The following is a 24,979-nucleotide window of genomic DNA, read 5'->3' as shown; positions in this document are numbered from 1 at the left end:
GGAGGAGGTATCACAGACGCAGAGAATCAGAAATTGGACTGTGATGTGAGCAAGAATAAACCTGTGTTGTGGTTGGCCACTGAGATGTTGGGGTTGTTTGTTACAACAGCTCATGTTTCTTATCCTGACTGACATAGGCAGACAATGCAGACAGGGACAGCTCGAATCCTGTGGCTGGATCACAGTGTCCAGGAGTGCTCATTGTGAGGTAATGTGTGATGGCTAATGCTAGCTGGTAGTGGGTATGAAGTCAGAGAAGGGGAAGGATGAATGGTGAAAGCTGAAATGCCTGGCACATAGTAGGTGCTCAATAAAATAGGCTGAATGAAATATACGAAAACATTGAAAGAGCTTTGCTGTGATGGCTGAAGTTGCCAGACACCCAGAGGATGGGTGGGGCTTGGTTGGGGGATAGGAGTAGAGACTGTTACCCTGGGAAGAAAGATCTAAAGGGGAGAAAGAGCCATGCTTGTCCTTGGGTCAGAGATCAGTGACCCAGTCACTCCAGCCCAAGCAGGAGAGTATTTGGAAATGGAGCTGGTACTTGGAGGCCTTTAAATGCCAAGCTGAGCAATTTAGACCATAGGCTGCTGACTACTTTACTTTCACAGCCTAAGAGCTAAAAGACCTTATGTTTGTTCGAAGTTTGAAGCAGTCTCCCAGGTGTGTGTGAGCATCAATCCACTGGGGCACAGGAAGAAAATGGTAAAATTCCCATTCATATTTATCTCACTTCCTCTTCTTCTTCTTTTTTTAAGATGGAGTCTCACTCTGTTACCTGGGCTGGAGTGCAGTGGTGCAATCTCAGCTCACTGCAACCTCCGCCTCCCGGGTTCAAGCAGTTCTCCTGCCTCAGCCTCCCGAGCAGCTGGAATTACAGGCACAGGCCACCACATCCGGTAGTTTTTTATTTTATTTTATTTTTGTATTTTTGGTAGAGATGGGGTTTTACCATGTTGTTCAGGCTGGTCTTGAACTCCTGACCTCAGGTGATCTGCCTGCCTTGGCCTCCCAAAGTGCTGGGATTATAGGTGTGAGCCATTGTGCCCGGTCTATCTCACTTCTTTAAATGTCTGTTTTTTAGTGTCTATGAAGCTACCAAGGCTCAGAGAGGTTGAGTAACTCGTGCAAGGTCACACAGCTACTAAGTGTGCCTGACCTCAAAACCCCGCTGTGCTCTTCACATATGCTGAATCTTGTGCAGACAGATAAGGGCTTGCGTGGGGGCAGAGGCAAGTCTAGACGAGGGTGGCTGGGAGAGCAGGCAGCTCCTGGCTGTTTCTGCCACTGTGGGCAGAGGTTAAGGAGCCTGCCCAGGCCTGTTCACTAGGCCTGCAGGGCCTGTTGGGAAACATGTGGAAGCAGGAAGCCCTAGTGAGGACAGGCCTGCTGTACAAAGTGCCTCGTCCCAGGCTTCACCATTCAGCCTTGCTTGTGAGCAGAATCCCGAGGCAGGGATAGGGAGGACCAGGGGCTGAGAAGTCAGGATGAGACGACAGAGAGGGATAGGGATGAGTTGGGGGTGTCACTCAGGCTCTGGGTACAGCTGGCAAGGGTAGGTCAGCTGCTCTGCCACCCACTCACACTCATGCCAACTCCATGGCCAAGGGAACCCACCTGCCAGCCCCGCCCTGCCTTCCCACGCTCCACTGTGCTGGGTTTAGGGGTGATTTTACCTTCTGATTTATACCTCTACAGAAGGCAATTACTGGCTGGGCAAAGTGGCTCACGCCTGTAATCTCAGCACTTGGGAGGCTGAGGCAGGAGGATCACCTGAGGTCTGGAGTTTGAGACCAACCTGACCAACATGGAGAAACCCCGTCTGTACTAAAAATACAAAATTAGCCGGGCATGGCGGCACGTGCCTGTAATCCCACCTACTTGGGAGGCTGAGGCAGGAGAATTGCTTGAACCTGGAGGTGGAGGTTATGGTAAGTCAAGATGGTAACATTGTGCTTCAGCCTGGGCAACAAGAGTGAAACTCTGTCTCAAAAAAAAAAAATACACACACATACACATATACATATATACACACACATACATATACATATATACACACACATACACACATATACATATATATACATACATATACATATACATATATACACACATATACATATATACACATACATATATACACACATACATATACATATATACACATATACATATATACACATACATATACATATACACACATACACACATACATATACATATATACACATACATATACATATATACACACATACACACATATACATATACATATACATATATACACACATACATATATACACACATACACACATACATATACATATATACACACATACACACACATACACACACATATACATATATACACATACACATATATACATATATACACATACATATACATATATACACATACACACATGCATATACATATATATACACACATATACATATATACACATACATATACATACATACACACATACATATACATATATACACATGCATATACATATATACACACACATACATACATATATATATATCACCTAGACAGAAAAATGCGTATCTCCTAACAGTATAGCATGATGAAGTTTTACAAACTGAACACAGATAAGGGTAACTAGAACTCAGTTTAAGAAACAAAACATCCCGGCCAACATAGTGAAACCCCATCTTTTCTAAAAATACAAAAATGAGCCGAGTGTGGTGGTGCACGCCTGTAATCCCAGCTACTCAAGAGGCTGAGGCGAAAGAATCTCTTGAACCCAAGAGGTGGAGGTTGCAATGAGCCAAGATTGTGCCACGGCACTCCAACCTGGTGACAGAGCGCCCCGTCTCAAAAAGAAAAAAAAGAAACAAAACATTTATCAGCCCCTAGAGAACCCCCCATTCCCCTTCTAGTCACTATCCCTAATCGGTAAAAGCCATCCTAACTTCTAACGCCATAGATTTGTTTTGCCTGTTTTTGAACTTTATACACCTGGGATCACCTGGTCGCTGTCCTTTTGTGTCTGGTTTCTATTTGCTCAGCATTAGGCTCTGGCTGTGTAGTGATCCCCCCATCACATGCAAACACCACAGTTTATCGAATGTTCCCGGTGCTATCTTTTGAGTAATGCCACTGTGAATATCTGTGTATGTTTCTTTGCTTTTCTGTTGAGTATATATCTAGGGTATGCATGTGTTCAACTTAAACTCTTTTCACTTTTTTTTTTTAGATGAAGTCTTGCTCTGTCACCCAGGCTGGAGTGCAGTGGTGTGATCTTGGCACACTGTAACCTCTGCCTCCCGGGTTCAAGCGATTCTCCTGCCTCAGCCTCCAGACTATCGGGGACTACAGGTGTGCACTACCACACCCAGCTAATTTTTGTATTTTTTTTTAGTAGAGACAGGGTTTTGCCATGTTGGCCAGGCTGGTCTTGAACTCCTGACCTCAGATGATCTGTCTGCCACAGCCTCCCAAAGTGCTGGGATTACAGGCATGAGCCACCTGGCCCAGCCTTTTTTTTTTTTTGAGACAGTTTCGCTCTTGTTGCCCAGGCTGGAGTGCAGTGATGCAATCATAGGTAGCTGCAGCCTCCAACTCCTGGGCTCAAGTGATCCTTGCACTTCAGCCTTCCAGAGCGTTGGGATTACAGGCGTGAGCCACCATGCTAAATCTGCTCTACATCAAGTCTGCCTCTCTTGGGAGGCTAGCAGCCAGCCCTACCCCACAGGGATCCCTGCTCCTCCGACCTCCTCTAATACATGTTCTTTCCTCTGTTTGGCACTCAGCAGTTACCTCTGTCCAGTACCACTTGGATGTCTAGAAGGGAGCCAGGGCCCGGACAATCATGCACAGATGCTAACTGTGGTACCAGGAAGTTCCTGGTACATATGATTAAAGCGATAAGATCTCCTTATAAGCTTAAAATATGGCATATTAATATCCAGTATGCATTTACAAATTAAATATATCCCCCCTTGAAAACTGTAGTATGCCAGAGAGGGAGGGATTTGAGGGTAGGGTGGGAAAGGGAAGGAGAAGCACCTCTTCCTTATCTGTCTTAAGAATCTCTCATAGAGACAAAAGACCATTGCATTTGGAGATGCCTCCTGATTTCAGCTCTAGTTCTGCCATTTAGTAACTGTAAAGTCTTGGGCAGATCAGCTCATCTCTTGGGGCCTCTGCTGATTAAATGAAGATGATACCATCCTTTTTTTTTTTGAGATGGAGTTTCACTCTTGTCCCCTAGACTGGAGTGCAATGGCAGATCTCGGCTCACTGCAACCTCTGCCTCCCAGGTTCAAGCGATTCTCCTGCCTCAGCCTCCTGAATAGCTGGGATTACATGCATGTGCCACCACACCCGGCTAATTATTGTATTTTTAGTAGAGACGGGTTTCACCGTGTTGGCCAGGCAGGTCTCAAACTCCTGACCTCAACTGTTCCGCCCACCTCCTCCTCCCAAAGCGCTGGGATTACAGGCGAGAGAGCCATTGCACCTGGCCTTAGATGATGCCATCCTTGAGGGATGTGGGGAATCCACAAAACCTCATCAATATGCGACTGTCAGTGGTAACCTGTGAGGTGTGTGTATGTGCACGCACACTTGGTGAGAATTGGTTTATTAAATTATCAGCCCCTTAGAATACTGAGCTGGTAAACAGACCTTATCTTTTGATAAATAATTAAAGGGATAAGCTCATACAAATTCATAATTAGCCGGGCTTAGTGCTCCCCGTGTGTGCCAAGCTACTGGAGAGGCTGAGGGAGAGGATACTTGAGCCCAGGAAATTGAGGCTGCAGTGAGCTATGATTGCACCACTGCATTCCAGCCTGGGGGATAGAGCGAGACCCTGTCTCTCAAAAAAAGATAGAGAAAAAGAATTCCTGAAGAAAAAGGACTCAAAAGGAATCGAAGTCATTAGTGTCCTTGACAGGCTTCCCCCAGCTTCTCTTTCCCAAGGGTCTCCTGGTAAAAATGCCCATGTCCCCACCATACCAGACCCCTTAAGTCATGAGACTTCAATATGAAATCGGGAAAAAGTAAAACAAAGAAGAAAAGAGAAAGGGTATTCAGAAGCAGAGAAGAGGAGTTCCCAGAGGACAGAGGCTTATCCCCTGAGGACCACGGTCATCTCCAGCAGTGCGGGGTGAGGACCTGGGGATGGGAGGGGACTGTGACAGGTGTGGCTCCCACATCTCAGAGGGCTCGGCTGAGACCTCCGCCCTGGGTTCAGACCTGGGCACTCCTGAGGGAGTGGAATGGCAGGGGGACCCGCCTGCCCACCCAGAACCATGACCTCTGGATGTGTTTTCCCCATAGCTATCCCCCTTCACCCAAAACATGACTGGGCTGAAGAGCCAGCTCCCCTGGGGTGACCTCTGCTGAAGCCACACTCAGAGGAAACCTCTCACTCCTTGACCCACGGGGAGGGGCAATGGCGAGGGGAGTGAGTCCTTGAACTTTCTGCCCAGGAATTCCCAGATATTCCTGTGCCCAGTATTGCCCTAGGGAAGACAGAGCTTGGGAAAAACGAGGAGGCCTCTGCGGCACTGAGGGTCCCGTCTGCTGGCAGAGACAGATAACGGCATGTGTCATGTGTGTCACGTGCGGAGGCAGCCGTTTAGTGCCACTAAGAATAGTCAGGGTCGTGGGAGGAGAAGGCTCGGACAGACCCCAGGGACCAAGGGAACTCAGGGAGTTATTTGAGGTCGGAGGTTAGGGAAGGCCCTCCGGATGTGGCGGTGGGAAGGGGGTGTCTCCACTGGGGTCTCTGTGCCCTTGGCGCCTCTGTCCCTACTACCTGGGACTGGGTCTCACCGCAGGGTCGCCTCCCTGTCCCCGCCATTCCCGGCGGCTGGCCCCGGATCCTCCCCGGCGGCGGTTCTGGTGCGGCCCGCCAGGGTCCCGCAGGGGGCCGGGCCCGGGTCTCCTGAGGGCACAGCAGAGGAGCCAGGGTGTCTAGCACCTTGACCCTGTGGGCGGGTGTCCCCAGGCGGCTCGTGACTCCGCCCCGCCCCGCCCCGCTTTGCCTGCGCCGCAGACACCCGCCTCGTCCACCAGTCCTCCGTGCGCGCCGGGCCCGAGCCCACGGAACCCACCGGGCCCACGTAGCCCAGGTAGCCCATGGAACCCGCACGGAGCGCGCCCCGCGGGGGCGAGGCGCTGCTGCGGGAGCTGGAGGTACTAGTCCAGGATGTGGTGAGGACGAGCTCCTGGTGGGAGCGCCACGGAGTGGACTGCGCCATCCTCGCGCTCAGCCTCCTTGCCTTGCCGGCCGGTGAGGGACAAGAGGACCTGGCAACCCGGCCGGGCTGCGGGTGGGGGCGGGTGCGGCGGAGGTGGCGGCGCGGGCTCTGGGAGTGCAGCCGGGTAGAGTGGACCGGCGGCCGCAGGCAGGCGGAGGTGGCTGGGTGACCCCAGGATGGAGGGTCACACCAGAACCCGAGTCTGGCCTGGTGTGTCCTGCCCTGTGTTCCCTAGGAGCGGGTCGCAGGAGGAGGGAGGGAGTCTGATGGCAGGAGGGTGGTGGAAGGGAAAGTCGAGGTGGGAGGGGAGTGGCGGGAGAAATGAGGTGTGACTGGAGAGGGGGTGGGAGTTTCCCCTGGCACTTTCCTGGTCTGGAACACCCATGGTACCTGAGGCCCCCTCACTGCTTTGGCTGGGGGCCCAGGAGGGAAACCACGGGAGAGTCAGGACCACTGAAGGGGCAATCCTGGTCCCCCTCAGTCCACAGTGGAACCTGCCTCACCTCTGCCTGTGGCTGACCCCGGAGTCTGGTCCACTTTAATTTGAGCTCCCAGGGTAGGGGTTGAGGTGTTTGGGCCCAGATCACCCAGAACTAGAGAAAGACCCGGTCCCCTCTCCTCCCCACATAGGGTTCCTGTGCCTGCGCTCCGAGAATGCCCTGGTCTTTTCGTCTGGCATCACCGTCTTGGGTGTGTGCCACTATACGCTCACTGTCAAAGGCAGCCACCTGGCCACTCACGGGGCCCTGACGGAGTCCAAACGCTGGAGCAAGATCTGGCTGCTTTTCTTTGTGGAGGTGAGCCTGGGAGAAGGAGGATGTGAGCAGCTGCTGGGACCATGTGGGCAACCTCATTCTTCTGTGCAAGCAAGTGGGTGTGTCCAGCTGTGCGTGTGCCCGCGGGGCAGGTGGCTGCGGCTGATGGTATGCGAGTCCACAGGTGCAGTACGCACTACAGTGTGTCAGTGCACTTCTCCAAGCCCTTGAGAGAGTGTTTGCACCCCATGATAGAAAACTGCACGATGAGTATGCGACTATCTTGGCCCACAGGTCCAACCACTGGGGCCTCCAGGTTTTGCAATCGGGTTTAAAATGTGAACCACTGACAGAAGGGGGGGGAGGGGCCCTTCACTCCGGATGCTGCTCCTCTGATGCCAGGCCATGGTCCAGCCTTTCTGAGAAGCCCCCTGCTCCCCGGGGTCAGCTCCAGGAAGGACCCACCTCACCTGACCCTTGCCCTCTCTTCTTCCGCCCCTTGCCAGTTCTACCTTGGCCTTCCTACCTTCCGGCAAGGCCAGGAAGGCAAAGGTTTCTGACCAGCTTGTCTTTCTCTCTTAACTGGTCTCCAAGCCTCTCCAGTTCCTCTGCTGAACTTGCTCCCTCCTCGTTTCCAGGGGGACCGTTGCCTGGCCACCCAGGTGATGGTCCCCCTGAATAAATAAATGGCCACACCTTATGAATAAATAGGAAAGCTGGGACCAGAAACAATTCTCTTTTTGGAAGGACTGGTCATTGTGACCAAATAACTTAATTATTAAGTTTTTATAAAGTTACATGACTTTATATAACTATCTACACACACATATATCTGTATATCTATAATACTATCCACTCAGCTGAGTGGATGAAGCATTTCTCCCCTAGCACTATCATATCCCCTGTGCCTTCTCCTTCCCTGCCCTTCTCACCAGCACACATCTAAAGTGCTGAAGACAAGAGGAACTGACAGGCTTCTGATCCTCAGGGTCAATATCAAGACAATTTATTTCCCTGGGAGCCCTGAGCAGTGGTCCTGGCCAGACTCTTAGACACTGGCCAGGCCCTGGACTCTGGGTCAGCCGCCCACCAAGTTTGTAATCCACAGAGAGGCAAGGGAGACACTGGACTGTGCTGGTGACATGGACTGTGTCATAACGCTGGGTCACAGGGCAGAATGAGCTATGTTTGCATTGTTTAAAAAAAGCTGTACCAAGTGCCAGGAGCCTGGAGGCAGCTGAGGATGAGGAGCAGGTGCCAAGACTTTGGGACTGCTTGGCTGTAAGGGATTTACTGAACAGAGCTAACCTAGTGGTTCTCAAACTTTGGTGTTCGAGACCCAGCTGGGCTGTGGGTGGGGGCAGGTGCGGCAGAGGTGGTGGCGCTGGCTGTACTGCAGCAACCAGTGGGTGCACAGCTGGGCAGAGTGGACTGGCGGCGGCAGGCAGGAGGAGGCGGCCAGGTGACTGCAGGATGGAGGGTCACACCTGAACCAGAGTCTGGACTACTGTGTCCTGCCCTGTGTCCTCTAGGAACGGGGCGCAGGAGGAGGGAGGGAGTCTGGTGGCAGAATGACCTGAAGGCCCAGGCTTGCTAGAGAAGCAGACTTGGGCCACTGTGTTGTCACCAAGTTCCACAGGTGAATCTGATACACAACACCGAAGTATTATTCCCACGTAGTAACTATCATGTGTGCCAAATGAAGGCAGGAGGCCAAGGACGCCTCCTCTGAGAAGTTTTCCTGGGCTTTTCTGCTGGAGCTCTCCACCCGAAACCCAGCATGAAGGAGATACCCAGGTAGCCTTAGGGCTGCATTCTGCTTGTGAATGCTGTCTTTTCCCCATAAGCCCCGTGGCTTCATCTTTTTGACTCTGTCTCTTCAGCTTCTGGCACAGACCTGAGCTCTTGCTAGGCCTTCTATCAATATTGGTTGACGATGACCCTGCAGTTGTCTAGGGAACCAGGTCCAGGCCCGCGAGCCCCCTGGAAGCTGGGGAGGGAAGGCTTGGCTCCTGCCTCATGTGGTGTGACACCTGGCTGGTGGACTGCAGTGGGCTGAGGAACAGGGCCTGAGTAGTTTATCACTCAAGCCTCTGACTAACCTACATGGGATGCGTCTTGATTTTTTTCATCCCACAGTTTTGCTCCAGCTACCCTCTGGGAGGGCCCAGTCCCAGTATGGGGGAAGGGGTGGACCAGTCTTCCCAATCTGGCTGGTATCGGTGAGGCAAGTGCAGTGCTGGAGGAGGGTGCTGGTCTTGTCTGCCAGGGAGGGTAGTGGCGAGGACAGTGTCTGGGGCTCATACCTGTAATCCCAGCACTTTGGGAGGCTGAGGCAGGCAGATCACCTGAGGTCAGGAGTTCAAGAGCAGCCTTTGAAGCAGTGGTTTCTGGCTCATGCTGCATCCCATGCTGCACAAGGGTTCAAAGACCTAAGAGGCAACGGTGGGGGATAAAGAAAGACACAGACATAGACATAGAGAAAGCTGGGCCAGGCGGTCTGGGAAGTGAGGACGTCAGTCTCTCTGACCGGCCTGTCTGAAGAGTACTTTATTTTATATGTTTCCAAAGCACATAGCAGAGGGAGGTAGCAGTTACTTAGAACAGCCTGTGGTTATAATTCTCATACTTCAGTTCACATACTTCAGCTAACAACTGTCTTGCAGCAAGGTCAGTGAAAGCTGGTTATCTCTCCAGGCCTGTCTCTGTTCTATTCTGAGACATACACATCCTCCTATTATGGTTTTACTTCTCTGGAGTTCACCCCAAGTTCACCGCAGCCTTGCTGCTCATCCCCCCAGAGAGGGTGGGCTACTCTGGCTCTCTGTGGTTGGAATCCCAGCTCCACTGGCTGCCCTGACCTTGAGCAAGTTATTTAATTCAACATTTAAGTGTTACTTTCCTCGCCTAATAAACAGGAGAAATAACAGGACCCCCCTCATGTGGCCAGCATGTGGATTAAACGTAGCAGTGCAGACCTGAGGGGAGGGCCTGATGCTGCCAGGCTTCGCAGTGCAATGGTCACTTTCTTTCTCTGGAGTTAGCGTGGTCAGCTGCGTGGAAAGGCGAGCAGTTGTTGTTTACTTTGTTCGTCATTTTTTTTTTTTTTTTTTGAGACAGAGTCTCGCTCGGTTGCCCAGGCTAGAATGCAATGATGCAATCTTGTCTCACTGCAACCTCCACCTCCCGGGTTCAAGCAATTCTCCCACCTCAGTCTCCCCAATAGCTGGGATTACAGGCATCTGCCATCATGCTTGGTTAATTTTTTGTGTGCATTTTTGTAGAGATGGGTTTTCACCATGTTGGTCAGGTTGGTCTTGAACTCCTGACCTCAGGTGAGCCACCTGCCTCGGCCTCTCAAAGTGCTGGGATTACAGGCATGAACCACAGTGCCTGGCCTGTTGTTGTTGTTGTTTTTTTAACTTCAAGGTTGCAAAGCTTGACAGAGCTGTGTATATGTTGGGGGGTTGGATGCTGGTCCTCTGAGCCTCTGCAGGGTGCAGAGGACAAGTTCTTGCTGCCTAGGACCTCAGAGGATGCCCTGGGACCCTTCCTAGATCTCTGACTCTCCTCCCACTTCTTGGTGTCTTCTCTCCTAGGATCTTTCCTTGGGGGGTACCTGTGCTCTTTCCAAACCTTGACGCTCAGGAGACATCATCACTGCAGAATAATGTAGCCTATAGACCTAGGTTCTTTTTGGTGTTTGGCAAATACTGCAGCCTCAGGCATTACCTGAGTATCACTGGCTCTCCTGGGCGCTCAGCTTTTACTGGGATTGTCTCAGGGTTTACCAGCTCAAAGCTGGGCCATGGGATCTGGGGGAGGGGCTGACAGGCTGGAGGGGGAGGCTTCCACTCCAGGCTGTTTCTCTCCTAAAGTATCCAACCTCCGAAGCCCCATTTCTGTTCTACATAGGAAAGTTCTATCCCTGACCTTCTCTCCTGCCTCTGATAACCCTGGCCTGGCCCAGCGAGGAGAGTACCTGCCCAGCCCTGTCCTGGGTCACCATGGGGACTGCCAGGCGATAAGGGACTGCACCATGCTCAGATGGCCACGGGAAGGTGGGGGGCAGCGTGGGGTGGGCAGTCCCCCGTAATTTAAGCCCTGAAGCTTGGGAAGGATTAACTCCTGAAATCAGATGGCTTTGGGGACTCTCCTGCATGTCACTCACAATCCAAGATGCTCCCCTGAGTGGGAGGGAACAGGCCCTGCCGGTTCCTAAGCTCCGGTGGTGTGTCCGCCTCAAACCCTTGTGAAGTTGGCTTTGTGACTCAGGGGCGGGGCCCCCGATGCTGGAGCTCTGCCCTGGGGGAGGGGTGCCTCATAGGGGAATGCCATCGCCTTCCTTCAGGCCTCTTGTGGGGGTGGAAACAGGGCCAGGAACCCCCAGCCTAGTCGTGATCCTGGAACGTTCTCTTCTCACAGGAGTTCAATGTGGCCATTGTCCTCCAGGCTGTCTCTCCAAACTTCTCTCTGCCTGTTCCCATGCAAACCCCGAGGGCTGTTGCCTAAGTTCAACTATGACTTCTTATCTTTCTAATCTTTAATGTTTATTTAGAGGGAAAAGTCAGATTTGCAGTACAAAATATACTTTTGTAAAACCTTTTTTTTTTTTTTTGAGGCGGAGTTTCGCTCTTGTTACCCAGGTTGGAGTGCAATGGCTCGATCTTGGCTCACTGCAACCTCCGCCTCCTAGGTTCAGGCAATTCTCCTGCCTCAGCCTCCTGAGTAGTTGGGATTACAGGCACGCGCCACCATGCCCAGCTAATTTTTTTTTTTTGTATTTTTAGTTAGTAGAGACGGGGTTTCACCATGTTGACTAGGATGGTCTCGATCTCTCGACCTCGTGATCCACCCGCCTCGGCCTCCCAAAGTGCTGGGATTACAGGCGTGAGGCACTGCGCCCGGCCTACCCTTTTTATTTTTAAAATAATTATAGATTCACAGGACTTGCAAAAACAGGACAGAGAGGTCTGGTGTAGCCTTTATCCAGCTTCCCCCAATAATTACCTTTATCTAAGTGTCGTTCAATATCAAAACCAAGGAAATGGACATTAGTAGTGTGTGTGTGTGTGTGTGTGTGTGTGTTTCCCAGCTCCTCTTACACCACGCTCCAATAGATGCTGGGGACATAACTGTGAATAAGACCCTGTTCTAGTTCCCCAGGGACTCAGAGTCAAGTGTAAAAGAGACACATACACATGACATTAAAATAATAAAAAATCCTGATCTCACTGGCTAACGCTTACTGGCTGCTTCCTGCATATTTTATGTAAATTACCTAATTTCATAGTCACACCTCCCTTCAAGGGTGAAATTATTATTACCCTCACTTTGTAGATGAGGAAACCCTGATCTGGGAGGTTAAGCCACTTGTTCAATGCCACGTCAGCTGGTAGGTGCCCGGGGCAGGCAGAATGTGATGAGGGCACCAACCGGGGTGGAGTGAAGGCTCTGAGAGCTGGGGTGGGAAGAGCAGGGCAGGGACATTGGGCCATGTCTGGAGATATTTTTGGCTATTAATACTGGGGTGTGGGCCAGGCTCAGTGGCTCCCACCACCTTGGGAGGCCGAGGCGGGTGGATCACTTGAGCCCAGGAGTTTGAGACCAGCCTTGGCAACACAGCGAGAGCCTGTCGCAGAGGACCTGGAACTTGGTCTTGTGGCCAAAGGTGGTCATCTAAGTTGGGAGTTTTCAAAACCAACTTATTTTTTGAATAGGTAATGTATTTATGTAATTCAGAATTCAAAAAGCATCGGGAGAGGTCTTCGTCCTGCCCCTTTCTGAAGATGTCCCATTTCCTCTGGGAGATGATGGCTGCAGGTTGTCAGTCTCTTCCATGTTCTTCTCTAATATTTTCCTCTTTTAGTTTTTTTTTGAGACAGAGTTTCACTCCGTTGTCCAGGCTGGAGTGTGGTGGCATGGTCTCGGTTCACTGCGGCCTCTGCCTCCTGGGTTCCAGCGATTCTCCTACCTCAGCCTCCCAAGTAGCTGGGACTACAGGTGTGCACCACCACACCTGGCTAATTTTTGTATTTTTAGTAGAGATGGGTTTCCTCATGTTGGCCGGGCTGGTCTTGAACCCTTGACCTCAAGTGATCTGCCTACCTTGGCCTCCCAAATTGCTGTGATTATAGGCATGAGCCACTGTGCCTAACCCCTCTTTTAGTTTTTACACAAACAGTACCCTACAGGATTAAAACCATAGCTGTGAAATTATGATGCAGTGTTGGGTTTTAACTGGGTCACTCTATTGGATTTGCGGTGGATGAGGCAGGACACGGGATGAAGGCTGTTGGCATGGTGGCATGGGCAGGCCGAGAGATGGTGAGGACAGAGGGCAGGGATGGGGTTCAAGGAGGAGGTTTAGGTGGAGGTTGTCTAGGTGGGATCAGCAAGGAGGAGGAGGAGGAGGTGCAGATTGGCAGGCAGCAGGAATGGACAGGACGAGAAAGAGGGGCTGCAGGACAGTCCAGGGGCAGCGTTGGCCTGGCAGAAGAGCTTCCAGGCTGGATCTGCGCAGCTTCTGTTCCTCTCTCCAGACTTGCTGGTTCCCAGGGCATCAGCAGCTCCTTCACATCTGGCTCCAGAATGCTGGGTGCTGCTGGGGCTCCATGGACCTCAGCAGGAAGTTTTCTAGGTAAAATATAAAATGCCCAGTGACATGATTTGGATGTTTGTCCCCCTTAAATCCCAGTTTGAAATGTAATCTTTAAATGTAGGTTTTCTTAAGAAAAGCCTTTCACCGGGCGCAGTGGCTCACGCCTGTAATCCCAGCACTTTAGGAGGGCGAGGCGGGTGGATCACTGTTAGGAGTTCAAAACCAGCCTGACCCAGATGGTGAAAGCCCGTCTCTACTAAAACTGCAAAAGGTAGCCAGGTGTGGTGGCAGGCGCCTGTGATCCCAGCTACTTGGGAGGCTGAGGCAGGAGAACCGCTTGAACCCCAGGTGGCAGAGGTTGCAGTGAGCTGATATCACGCCACTGCACTCCAGCCTAGGTGACAGAGTAAGACTCCATCTCAAAAAAAAAAAAAAAAAGCTTTGAGTTACAGGTCAGGTGAGTTGGTTTTGGACGTACCAGTAGTTCTGCTGGTGCAAGAGAGACTTGTCTCCTGGCAGGTAAACTCAAAAGTTTGTCAACGAAGGCAGTAACCCCAGCGGTCAGCTCTTGCTGCTGCACCAACAGTGGGGAGGAGGCGGGGCCTTGTGGGAGGTGATTGGATCATGCAGGTGTTTCTCTTGAATGAGTTTGCAGCATCCCCTTGGTGTTGTCCTGGTGAGAGTGAGGGTGAGTTCTCAAAAGATCTGGCCGTTTATACCGGCCTGTAATCCCAACATTTTGGGAGGCCAAGGTGGGTGGATCACTTGAGGTCAGGAGTTCCAGACCAGCCTGGCCAACATGGCAAAACCCTGTCTCTACTAAAAATAGAAAAAATTAGCTGGGCATGCTCTGCTACTCAAGAGGCTGAGGCAGGAGAATCGCTTGAACCCGGGAAGTGGAGGTTGTAGTGAGCTGAGATCACGCCATTGCACTCCAGCCTGGGCGACAGACAGAGACTCAGAAAAAAAAAAAAAAAGAAGGTCTGGTCATTTAAAAGTGTGTGGCACCCCTGCCCCTGCCCCCATCTCACTGCTCCTGCTTTCAGCATGTCACTGCCTGCTCCCTCTGCCTTCCCCTTGGACTTCTGCCACGATTGTCGTGATTATGATCTGCTATGATCATAATCGTCCTGAGGCCTCCCTACCAAGCTTCCGGTGCAGCCTGCAGAACCTGAGCTCATTAAACCTCTATTCTTTACAAACTACCCAGCCTCAGATATTTCTTTAGCAATGGCAGAATAGCCTAACACACACTGATACATTTGAATTTCAGACAAACAACCGATATTTTTGTATGAGTATATCCCAAATATTCCATGTAGCTGTTGTTTATCTGAAATTCAGAATTAAGAGAGCATCCTGTATTTTCATTTGCTCCACCTGGCCGTCTTGCGCAGGGAGAATACAAGTCTTCAGGTGCAAGTCCCCAGGGAACTCTCCTGGCTGGCTCTGGGGCAGGATCTGTGTGAATGCAGCCATGTTTTAGCCACCTTCGGGATGAGAGCGGGACCCTGGTGAGGGCCACAGCAAGAGTAGCCCTTGAGAGCACCTTATTCTCATGGGAGCAGGCCCTGCACGGTCAGCGTTGAGCCCATCAAATGGTGCTGAGGGCATTCTCTTCCCTTTCCCAGGGACAAGGCCCTGGGAACCCCACAGGTGTAGCCCGGTGCTGGGCACCATCAGTGGTCAGACAATGCTTATATGAACAAACAACTGCATGAAAGAATAAATTGGGCTGGGCGCGGGGCTCACACGTGTATTCCCAGCACTTTGGGAGGCCGAGGCGGGTGGATTACATGAGGCCAGGAGTTTGAGACCAGTCTGGTCAACATGGTGAAACCCCATCTCTACTAAAAATACAAAAATTAGCTGGGTGTGGCAGCAGGCACCTGTAGTCCCAGCTACAAGGGAGGCTGAGGCAGGAGAACCCGGGAGGCAGAGTGTGGGAAGTAGAAAATTTCCTCTTTAAAGTTTCCTTTCTTGTTAAAGAATAGGTGTGCTAATCACTGTTTGTTAAGCCCTATCCTATGTAGCTGTTAGACATGCCGTGCTTATAGGCACATAGTATATTCTATGTCCTTGTACTTTAGCCAAGCTATCTGTGCTGGACGTGCTCACAGGCATGTCCCAGCTCTCCATTGTTTTTTCCTGTTTAGAAAAGTTGTAAGTTGTTAGCCAATCGGGTTTTAGTTTAGATTGTGAGGTCTGGCTCCAGCCAACAGAGATCAGACACAGCGGTAAGGACCACCCCACATTCATAAGGGATAAACTTGTCTGCTTTCCTTTGTTCATTGTACTCTCGTGGCAAGATGGCTGGTGAGGGTACCTTTCCAGCAGTCCAGGAAGTAAACACTGTGCTGCTGAGAGATCCTTTGTCTCAGTGCTGATTTTTCTTTGTGGCACTGGGCATCTGTTTCCAATGAAGGTTGCCATGAGCTGTGGTTTCGCCACCGTACTCAAGCCTGGGCAGCAGAGTGAGTTCCGTCTCATAAAATAAAAATAAAAACAGATAACCTTTTTCAGCAAGACCATCCATTTTCCAACTAACTCAGCAGCATGTGGTCACCCCCCACCTCCCTTGGGAAGTGTGTGCCTGCAGGATGCCGAGCCTGGTGCAGTGAGCCCTCCACAGGGGGTGCCCGGCTATCTTTACCTGGCTTGCAGTGAGTGGTACTGGGAAATTTTTCACGTCATTCCAGAAACAGTCAGGCAGCGTCTTCAATAAAATTAGCCACATTTTCTGTCCTAGATAAAATATTGGAAGAGGCTTGCATCTGCATACCATTTGCATATATCTGCTTAAGAAGCACCTTAGCGTGACTTTTGCATTCCAGACTGACTGCTCTCTTAGGAGTCAGAGCTGTGCTGCTGCTCAGAGCGCTTCGGAGAATCCCACCGGGGTTCCATGCTGGAGAAGTCACCTCTAGGGAGAAGCTCTTGGGCTCCCATCAGGGCACCGCCCCCACCTTGTGGACTCTTCAGGGGATGGTGTTCCTGCACTCTCACCCAACTCCTGCTGCCCCTCCTGGCTGCTGCTCCAGGCTCAGAGTGCTCAGTGTTATGAAGGACCAGATGCTTCTAAGAGAAACGCACACAAAATCATTGCAGTGGATGCTGGGATCATCCCCCGAAGTGCCTCCAGTCACGACAGCCTGGGTAGTCACTGGCCGATTGGCACTCCAGGGTTCCAGCCTCCCACCCCCAAAGGCTTTGCAGAGCCTCGCCAAATGGACGGGCTTGTATTAACTGGCTGCCACTCCGTGGTGATAGATCCCTGAGAGCTGATGGTCAAAGCTGATTAGCTGGGGCTGTGATGGAGGACGGCCCTGGACATGCAGGGGTTGAGGAGGCAGGCGTGTTCTCAGGGCTCTCAAAGGTTCTGCCTTTCCCCACTGTGCCTGACATGAACCCCAGCATCCTTTCTGGCTCTCTCCTCCAGGTATGCACCGCCTTCACTGCAGAGCACGCCACACACGGGCATGTCAAGATGCACCATGCCTACACCAATGTGGTGGGGCTGGGGGACTCCAGCACGTGGAGGCTGCCTTGCCTCAACCGCTATGTCTACATGTTCCTTGCTCCTCTCCTCCTCCCTGTTGCCACGCCACTGGTGGCTGTTGGTGAGTACCAAGAGAGCCTGGTCTGGGGTGCCCTGCATGGACCTGGTTCCTCTGCTCTCCTTGCCTGCCTGGCTTCATGGAGGTAGCTTGTAGAGGATGGCCCGAGAAAGACTTGCCGAGACAGCCTGGCAGGGTAGAGAGAGCGTGGGACCTGGAGCCAAGTCTGGCTTTGCCACCTACTAGCTGGGGACCCTGAGCAGATAACCAAACCTCTCTGAGCCTCGGATCCTCTACCTGTTCCTCAAGTTTGGTGTGAAGAAAATGAGGCCTAGGTATAAAAAATGTTTTGCAGGGGCCAGGCATGGTGGCTCATGCCTGTAATCCTAGTGTTTTGGGAGGCTGAGGCAGGTGGATGGCCTGAGCTTAGGAGTTTGAGACCACCCTGGGCAACATGGTGAAATCCCACCTCCACTAAAATAAAACAAAATTAGCTGGACGTGGTGGTGGGGGCCTGTAGTCCTAGCTACTTGGGAGGCTGACTGAGGCAGGAGAATCACCTGAACCCAGGAGGTGGAGGTTTTAGTGAGCTGAGATCTTGCCATTGTAACTCCAGCCTGGGTGACAGGCTAGACTCTATCTCAAAAAAAAAAAAAAAATGCTTTGCAGCTGCCTTGCACAAATAATACTTCATGTTAACAGCTTTGATGTCTGGGGAGCGATGTTGTATGGTGGAGGAAGCAGGAGGGAGGGAGCAGCTAGACCTGGGTTTAAATCTCACAGCTTGACCTTCATCAGATTGCTTCCTGTTTCTGTCTTTGTTTCTTCTTCTTCTCCTTCTTCCTCCTCCTCTTCCTCTTCTTCTCCTCCTCCCTCCTCCTCCTCCCCTCCTCCCTCCTCCCTCTTCCTCTCCTCCCTCCTCCTCCCTCCTCCCTCTTCCTCTCCTCCCTCTTCCCCTCCTCCCTCCTCCTCCACTCCTCCTCCTCCTTTCCTCCTCCCCTCCTCCTCTCCTCCCTCCTCCTCCCCTCCTCCCGCCTCCCTTCTCCTGCCCTCCTCCCTCCCTTCTCCCCTCCTCCCTCCTCCTCCCCTCCTCCCTTCTCCTCCCTCCTCTTCCTCCCTCCTCCTACCTCCTTCCTCCTCCCTCCTCTCCTCCACTCCTCCTCCTTCCCCTCCTCCCTTCTTCCCTCCTCTTCCCCTCCTCGCTCCTTCTCCCTTCTCCTCCTCCACTCCTCCTCCCTCCTCCTCCTCTTCCCCTCCTCCCTCCTCCCTCCTCCTCCCCTCCTCCCTCTTCCTCCTCCTCCTTCTTTTTCTTCTTCACCCCCCTCCTCCACCTCTACAGAGTCTCACTCTATTGCCCCAGCTGGAGAGTGCAGTGGTACAATCCCAGCTCACTCCAGGGTGGTGCACACCTGTAGTTCCAACTACTCAGGGGGCTGAGGTGGGAGCATCACCTGAGCCTAGGAGATCAGGCCCCTCCTGAGTAGCTGGGACCACAGGTGTGTGCCACCATGCCCAGCTAATTTTGTATATTTTTGATAGAGATAGGGTTTTGCCATGTGGCCCACGCTGGTCTTGAACTCCAAGGCTCAAGGAATCTGCCTGCCTTGGCCTCCCGAGGTGCTGGGTTTGCAGACTTGAGCCACAATGCCTTGCCTCATTTCTTCATCCACACAATGAGGGACCCTGCTTTTCAGGGCTGTTGTGGGTATGAATTGAACACACTTAGTCCCCTGCCACTGCCTTAGCACACCTGAGCTAGCAGGGAGCTGCTCCTGATGGATCTGAGCCTTGCCTGTCCCCTCCCTCTATGTCTTGCCTCTTCCTGCAGAGCGGCTGAGGAAGGTGGAGCTGGGGACGGCCCTGCGGACGCTGGCCCTGGTTTCCCTGGGCCTTTATTCTCACTACTGGCTGCTCCTGAACCTGTCAGGCTTCAAGAGCCCCAGCTCAGCCCTGGGCTGCATGTTCGTCACCAGATCCCTGCTGGCCCACCCCTACCTCCACGTCAACATCTTCCAGGTGAGGCCACCCCAACCTGGGCACCGGGAGGCTAAGGGGAGCATTCCCCAGGGACCCTGACTGCAGGCTGGACTCTAGGGTGAGGAGAGAGGGGCCACCTGAGGGATGAGGCATCCTCCCTCTTGCTGTCGTCACACCGTGCCCTCACCCCATCCTGGAGAGACCCTGCTCTGTTCACCAGTCAAGATCCTACTCATCGCTCAAGGTCAAGTTTCACAGGCAGTCTCAAGTGCTTCCTCTGCCAGGTGCTATCCTAGGTCGGGAACTCAGAGGTGAACAAGAGCTTCAGGTTGGTGCAGGACAGGACACAATTAGGGGATTAAGTCATTAACAGCAGTTCTGGTAAGTGCTCCCCTCCGACCTCGACCTCCCCCCACCGACTCCAAGGATCATTCAAGAGTTTTGAGTTCAGGTAAGAAGCAGGCTTCTCCGCTGGGCGTGGTGGCTCACGCCTGTAATCTCAGCACTTTGGGAGGCTGATGTGGGTGGATCACCTGAGGTCAGTAGTTCAAGACCAGTTTGGCCAACCTGGCAAAATGCTCTATTAAAAACACAGAAAGGGCCAGGCATGGTGGCTCATGCCTATAATCCTGACATTTTGGGAGGCCGAGGAGCCAGGATCACCTGAATTCAGGAGTTCAAAACCAGTCTGGACAACATGGCACGAAACCCCGTCTCTACTAAAAATACAAAAATTAGCTGGCAGGAGAATCACTTGAACCCACGAGGCAGAGGTTGCAGTGAGCCAAAATCATGCCATTGCTCTACAGCCTGGGCAACAGAGCGAGACTCTGCCTCAAAACACACACACACACACACACACACACACACACACACACACACACACCAGCTGGGCGTAGTGGTGAGCGCCTGTAATCTCAGCTACCTGGGAGGCTGAGGTGGGAGAATCACTTGAACCTGGGAGGCGGAGGTTGCAGTGAGCCGAAATTGTACCACTGTACTCAGTCTGGGGGACAGAGTGAGATTCCATCTAAAAAAAAATAAAAAAATGAAAAAGAATCGAGCTTTCTCCTCAACACAGTCAGCATGCCTCCCTCCATTCATGGATGCCCACGTGGTAGGAGATAAAGGCCCCAGTGAATGCCTGAGGCAGGCAAATGAAGGCACTAGAGACAGAGTTCTTCATGGGAGGCCAGGGCTCAGCATTCAGCTCCGGCGTCATTTCCACGGGGACATGCCCAGGGAAGTCACCAGAGAAGCACTTCCTGTACCTCCCTGTCCAGCACTTACCACAGCTGCTGTTAACTATTTAATTACTTAATCCCATACTTGTGTCCTGTCCTGCACCCTCCGAGGCTCCTGGTCACCTCTGAGTTCCCGACCTAGGACAGCACCTGGCAGAGGAAGCACTTGACACTGCCTATGAAACTTGACTTTGAATGACGAGTAGGGTCTTGACTGGTGAACAGAGCAGGAAGAGTCTCTCCGCGATGAGGTGAAGGTGTGAGGAGTGAGTGGTAGGCAGTCAAGAGCACGAGGGAACCATGCACCCTGAGAGGTGCCTGGGCTAAGTCCCTGACTGTCCAGATGGGGAGGGAGGAGCAGAGATGGATGAGACTCAGTGCAGGAAACAGGGTCAGCATCGGAGCTAGGCTAGGGGCCCCTCTACCAGGTGCCCTGCATAGGAGGTGGGGGACAGAAGAGCCCTCTGGGTAGCATGAGGTCCCAGGACACCTGGCATGGGGTGGGGAAGTCCAGGCTGCCCAGCGTGATCCACGTGTCTGTCACAGCACATTGGGCTGCCCATGTTCTCCCGGGACAACAAGCCCCGCCGGATCCACATGATGAGCCTGGGGGTGCTGAACCTGGCCCGGCTGCCGGTGCTGGACTGGGCGTTTGGGCACTCGATCATCAGCTGCCATGTGGAACACCACCTCTTCCCCAGGCTCTCTGACAACATGTGCCTCAAGGTAGTCGAGGTCTGGGCTGGGGGTGTTGGAATGAAGGGACTGTTAGAGGGTGGAAGGGAAGATTCTTGGGCCCGGCAGGGTTGCTCACGCCTATAATCCTGGCCCTTTGGGAGGCTGAGGCGGGCAGATTGCTTGAGCCCATGAGTTCAAGAGCAGCCTGGGCAACACGGTGAAACCCCGTCTCTCCAAAAAATAGAAATATGAGCCGGGTGTGGTGGCACATGCTTGTGGTCCCAGCTACTTGGGAAACTGAGTCACGACCACCTGAGTCTGGGGAGGTTGAGGCTGCAGTGAACCATAATCATGCCACTGCACTCCAGCCTGGGCAACAGAGTGAGACCCTGCCTTAAAAAAAAAAAGTGGCAGGGGGAGGGAAGAACCTTCAGGGTTCACCTGAACTCCAAGTTCCCCATCTGGCCTGGTCAGAGGTCACCGAGGAAGGACAGCCAGTGTATCTGCAGCAGCATGGGTTTCAGATCAGAGATACCCAGGTTTCTTACTAGCAGTTCGACTCTGGGCAAGTGAACTGAATGCCTCTGGGCCTCAGCTTTCTATTCTGTAAAATGGGAGTAGCAGGGCTTATGTTGACAGGCTTTGAGAATGAAATGGAGAAATAGATCTGAAATGTTTGGCACATGGTAGGTACTTGGTAAAAGGGAGCTCTGGTTTTTAGCCCCCTGTGCCAAGGAGGGCTGTCATGCTGTCAGGATCCCTGGATGTTGGGAAGAAGCCACTCCTTTCTTCTGCTGGGTGAGGACAAGAATTCTCTGACTTAAGCCCTTCTGTTCCTCTGGAGAATCATGGAACAAGGCAGATAGGAGCTGGGGGTGGGAAGAAGACACCCCCCATGGGGTGATGGACCTGCCCACAGACCCAGCTCATAGGCCCCTCTCTTGCCGGTCTTCCACCAGGTGAAGCCCGTGGTGTCCCAGTTCTTCCGTGAGAAGCAGCTACCATACAACGAGGACTCATATCTGGCTCGCTTCCGGCTGTTTCTCCATCGCTATGAGGAGTTCATGGTGCAGGCCCCGCCGATCACTGAGCTTGTGGGGCTGCAATGAGGCCAGTGCAGCCACCCCGCCCCTGCGTGGACCGGCCCTAGCCCTCCTACTGCTGCTGGCCCAGGGGTTGTGGCTGGTGGCGGACCTGGAGAGTGGAGACACTGGACAGACAGTGAGGCAGGGGGGACTCAGGCCTGGGGTCTGGGGGCCACTTGCCTTGCTTGCTTTTCTGGGTTTTGAGGCGTGTCTGGGGGGAGCAATAATGGTGGCTGTGTATGCTGGTCAGTCTGGACCTCAGCAGCTCCATCTCAGGACTGAAGAGCTGGGTCCTTCCCACTGCTTCATCTGAGCCTTGGTAGGGCTAAGGTGAAGTGACAGGGTGAGGAGGGATCCTGTGCAGGGGCTACCTGGCAGGGTCAGCTCCCTCGGCTGTGACCTCCCTGGCATTGGGAGAGCCCCACATGGCCTTGGCCACTGCCTCCTTCAGGCTCTGCCCACCAAGGTGCCCTCTCCCCGGGGACCTCAGGTGAGCTTGCTTTTGGCAGGCCTTCCTCGATTCTCAGCCAACGGAACCTGTGCAAGACACTGGCTCAGCAGTTCCCCAGGCCACAGCATCAGTGAGATAAAAGCAAGTGTGTTTTGTGTGGAGAGAACTCCACAGAAGTGAGGGGAGAAGGTCCCTCAGGGACAGATCTGGGGAAAGAGTATAAATGGCAGGTTGGGCGAGGTGGCTCACGCCTGTAATCCCAGCACTTTGGGCCGAGGCAGGTGGATCATGAGGTCAGGAGGTTGAGACCAGCCTGGCCAACATGGTGAAACCCCATCTCTGCTAAAAATACAAAAAATTAGCCAGTTTTGGTGGCACACATTTGTAGTCCCAGCTACTTGGGAGGCTGGGGCAGGAGAATCACTTACTTGAACCCAGGAGGTGGAAGTTGCAGTGAGCCGAGATCACACCATTGCACTCCAGCCTGGACGACAGAGCCAGACTCCGTCTCAAAAAAAGAATAAATAGCTTTGAATGTGACCTTGGCTAGCTCAAACAAAGTTTACTTTGTTCTGTGATGTTTAGAAGTGGTGAACCTGAGGATCATCCATTGGGGATGGGGGAGGGGGGAAAGTTTGGGGGAGGGGGTTGGAGCTGGAGGGGGTTCTGGGAACAGGGTCTGGAGGACAGATGGCTTCAGAGAGGAATGGGAGAGGGTGAGGTGTAGATAGAAGAGCCTGAAGTCAGGGCTGGGTGGGGGGCTGTGGAAGGATGGTCTGCAGCCTGGGAGTGAGATGGGAATACCAGGGAACGGCCAATGTCAGGCAGAGGAAGAGACCAAGGCACTGGGGGTCACCACTGAGATTCAGCCCACGGTGGGTAGTGTTGAGAGAGGGCTGGGAGCTGCTCCGGCTGGGGCTGGACTGGGAGGGTGCTAGAAAGTGCCCAGGTGGAGGCTGAGGGAGAGACAGAGAAGGAGGCCAGACCTGGGACCAGAGGCCAGACTCATTAGTTGAAAACAGGTTCTCTCACCTCAGCACTATTGACATTTTTTTTTCCCTTTGGAGATGGAGTCTGACTCTGTTACCCACGCTTAAGTGCAGTGGTGCGATATCGGCTCACTGCAAATTCTGCCTCCCGGGTTCAAGCCATACTCCTGCCTCACCCTCCCAAGTAGCTGGGACTACAGGCACCCACTGCTGCTCCCAGCTAATTTTTTGTATTTTAGCAGAGACGTGGTTTCACCGTGTTTCTCAGGCTGGTCTTGGATTCCTGAGCTCAGGCAATCTGCCTGCCTCGGCCTCCCAAAGTGCTGGGATTATAGGCATGAGCCACTGTGCCCGGCCACTATGGACATTTTATCTGGGCAACTCTGTGCTGTTGGGGCTGCTCTGTGCACTGTAGGATGTTTCGCAGCATCCCTGGCTTCTACCTACTAGGTGCTGGGACTCAAGTAATGACAAAACTGTCTCCAGACATTGCCAAGTCTTCCCCAGCTGAGAGCATGCAAGTCATTCTCTGAGTGCGTAACTGCCTTGTTTTCTAGTGAAGTCCTTGGATGGGGTGAAGGGCGTGCTCACCCTGCTGACAGGGAGACAAACTGCCAGCAAATGGGAGCCTGTGGGATAGGCAGAGGGGTCTGGCTACAGGCACAGGCACTCCCTGAGTCCAGTTCCGTTGGAGAGCCCCTCTGTGTGTGGCTGTAGGCAGCTGCACAGAGGCCACTGGTTCCTTCAGGTGCACTCCCCACTCATCTCCATCATGCCTGCCTTTACCAAAGACTGCAACTCCTTTAGACGCCCTTTTCCATAGCTACAGACTCTCACTCCTTCCCAAAGTGCTCCCTCCAGGCTTGGGGCGGTAGTGGCTTCCAGCTGCTGCTAGCCTGGGTGCTTCTCCATTCCCTTCACCCTGCTCACACCTCTGTACACAAACTCCTTCATTAAACTGTCCTCAATCACCCCTTCTCAGTGTGCCATCTGTTCCCTGCTAGAAGGCCGACTGATGGAGTGGAGTTTTGGATCCAGGCAGCCGTCTTGGCACGAGGCAGGCTTGGCGGCTCCCCAGCCCACCGCTTTGCTATGTTATTGCTGCTCCTTGGAAATGTATTAGCAGCTTAGAAATGGCCTTAAGGTCTAGGGGTGTAATTAATCAAACTGCTAATTCTCCATTTGAGAAATGCAGTGACAGAAAAGGCCCCAAATACACAGTCCTGGCTCATGATTAAAACCATCCAAATACATAACCAATGACTCATTGTTATTGATCTGGGCCTGACTGGGGCATGGGCAGCATATGAAGGCCCTGGTGCCAGATCTGGCTGTACTATGGATATCCTGGGAACAAGTCACTCGATTGCTTTGAGGCTGTATTTTCTGTTTCGCTGAGGAT

At 52.6% G+C, this 24,979-nt stretch overlaps 1 protein-coding gene across 2 annotated transcripts; it reads left to right on the top strand.

The window, feature by feature from the left end:
* Positions 1-6,053: 6,053 nt before the first annotated feature.
* Positions 6,054-24,548, top strand: FADS6 (fatty acid desaturase 6). 2 transcript variants are annotated; one of them, XM_008997724.5, is made up of 6 exons: positions 6,054-6,272; positions 6,871-7,037; positions 17,036-17,216; positions 18,982-19,169; positions 20,921-21,100; positions 22,012-24,548. In XM_008997724.5, exons 1-6 carry the CDS (start codon positions 6,119-6,121, stop codon positions 22,159-22,161), a joined length of 1,020 nt encoding a protein of 339 aa, XP_008995972.1. In that variant the 5' UTR covers positions 6,054-6,118; the 3' UTR covers positions 22,162-24,548. The 2 variants fall into 2 exon arrangements, with proteins under 2 accessions (XP_008995972.1, XP_017828307.1); XM_017972818.4 differs by lacking the exon at positions 20,921-21,100 and having other exon boundaries at positions 22,012-23,148.
* The last annotated feature ends 431 nt before the right edge of the window (positions 24,549-24,979 follow it).

The sequence above is a fragment of the Callithrix jacchus genome, chromosome 5 (assembly GCF_049354715.1).
Source record: "Callithrix jacchus isolate 240 chromosome 5, calJac240_pri, whole genome shotgun sequence".
Taxonomy (NCBI): Eukaryota; Metazoa; Chordata; class Mammalia; order Primates; family Cebidae; genus Callithrix; species Callithrix jacchus.
Note: the sequence above shows the minus strand (reverse complement) of the source record. Positions and strands in the feature narration are given on the sequence as shown.

What these genes read in the sequence shown, in the direction of transcription:
- FADS6 (XM_008997724.5), top strand. Translation starts at nt 6,119, where the DNA reads ATGGAACCCGCACGGAGCGCGCCCCGCGGGGGCGAGGCGCTGCTGCGG. An exon ending in GGCTGCTTTTCTTTGTGGAG is followed by an intron (nt 7,038 to 17,035) that starts GTGAGCCTGGGA and finishes TCTCTCCTCCAG; the next exon opens with GTATGCACCGCCTTCACTGC. An exon ending in CACGCCACTGGTGGCTGTTG is followed by an intron (nt 17,217 to 18,981) that starts GTGAGTACCAAG and finishes CTCTTCCTGCAG; the next exon opens with AGCGGCTGAGGAAGGTGGAG.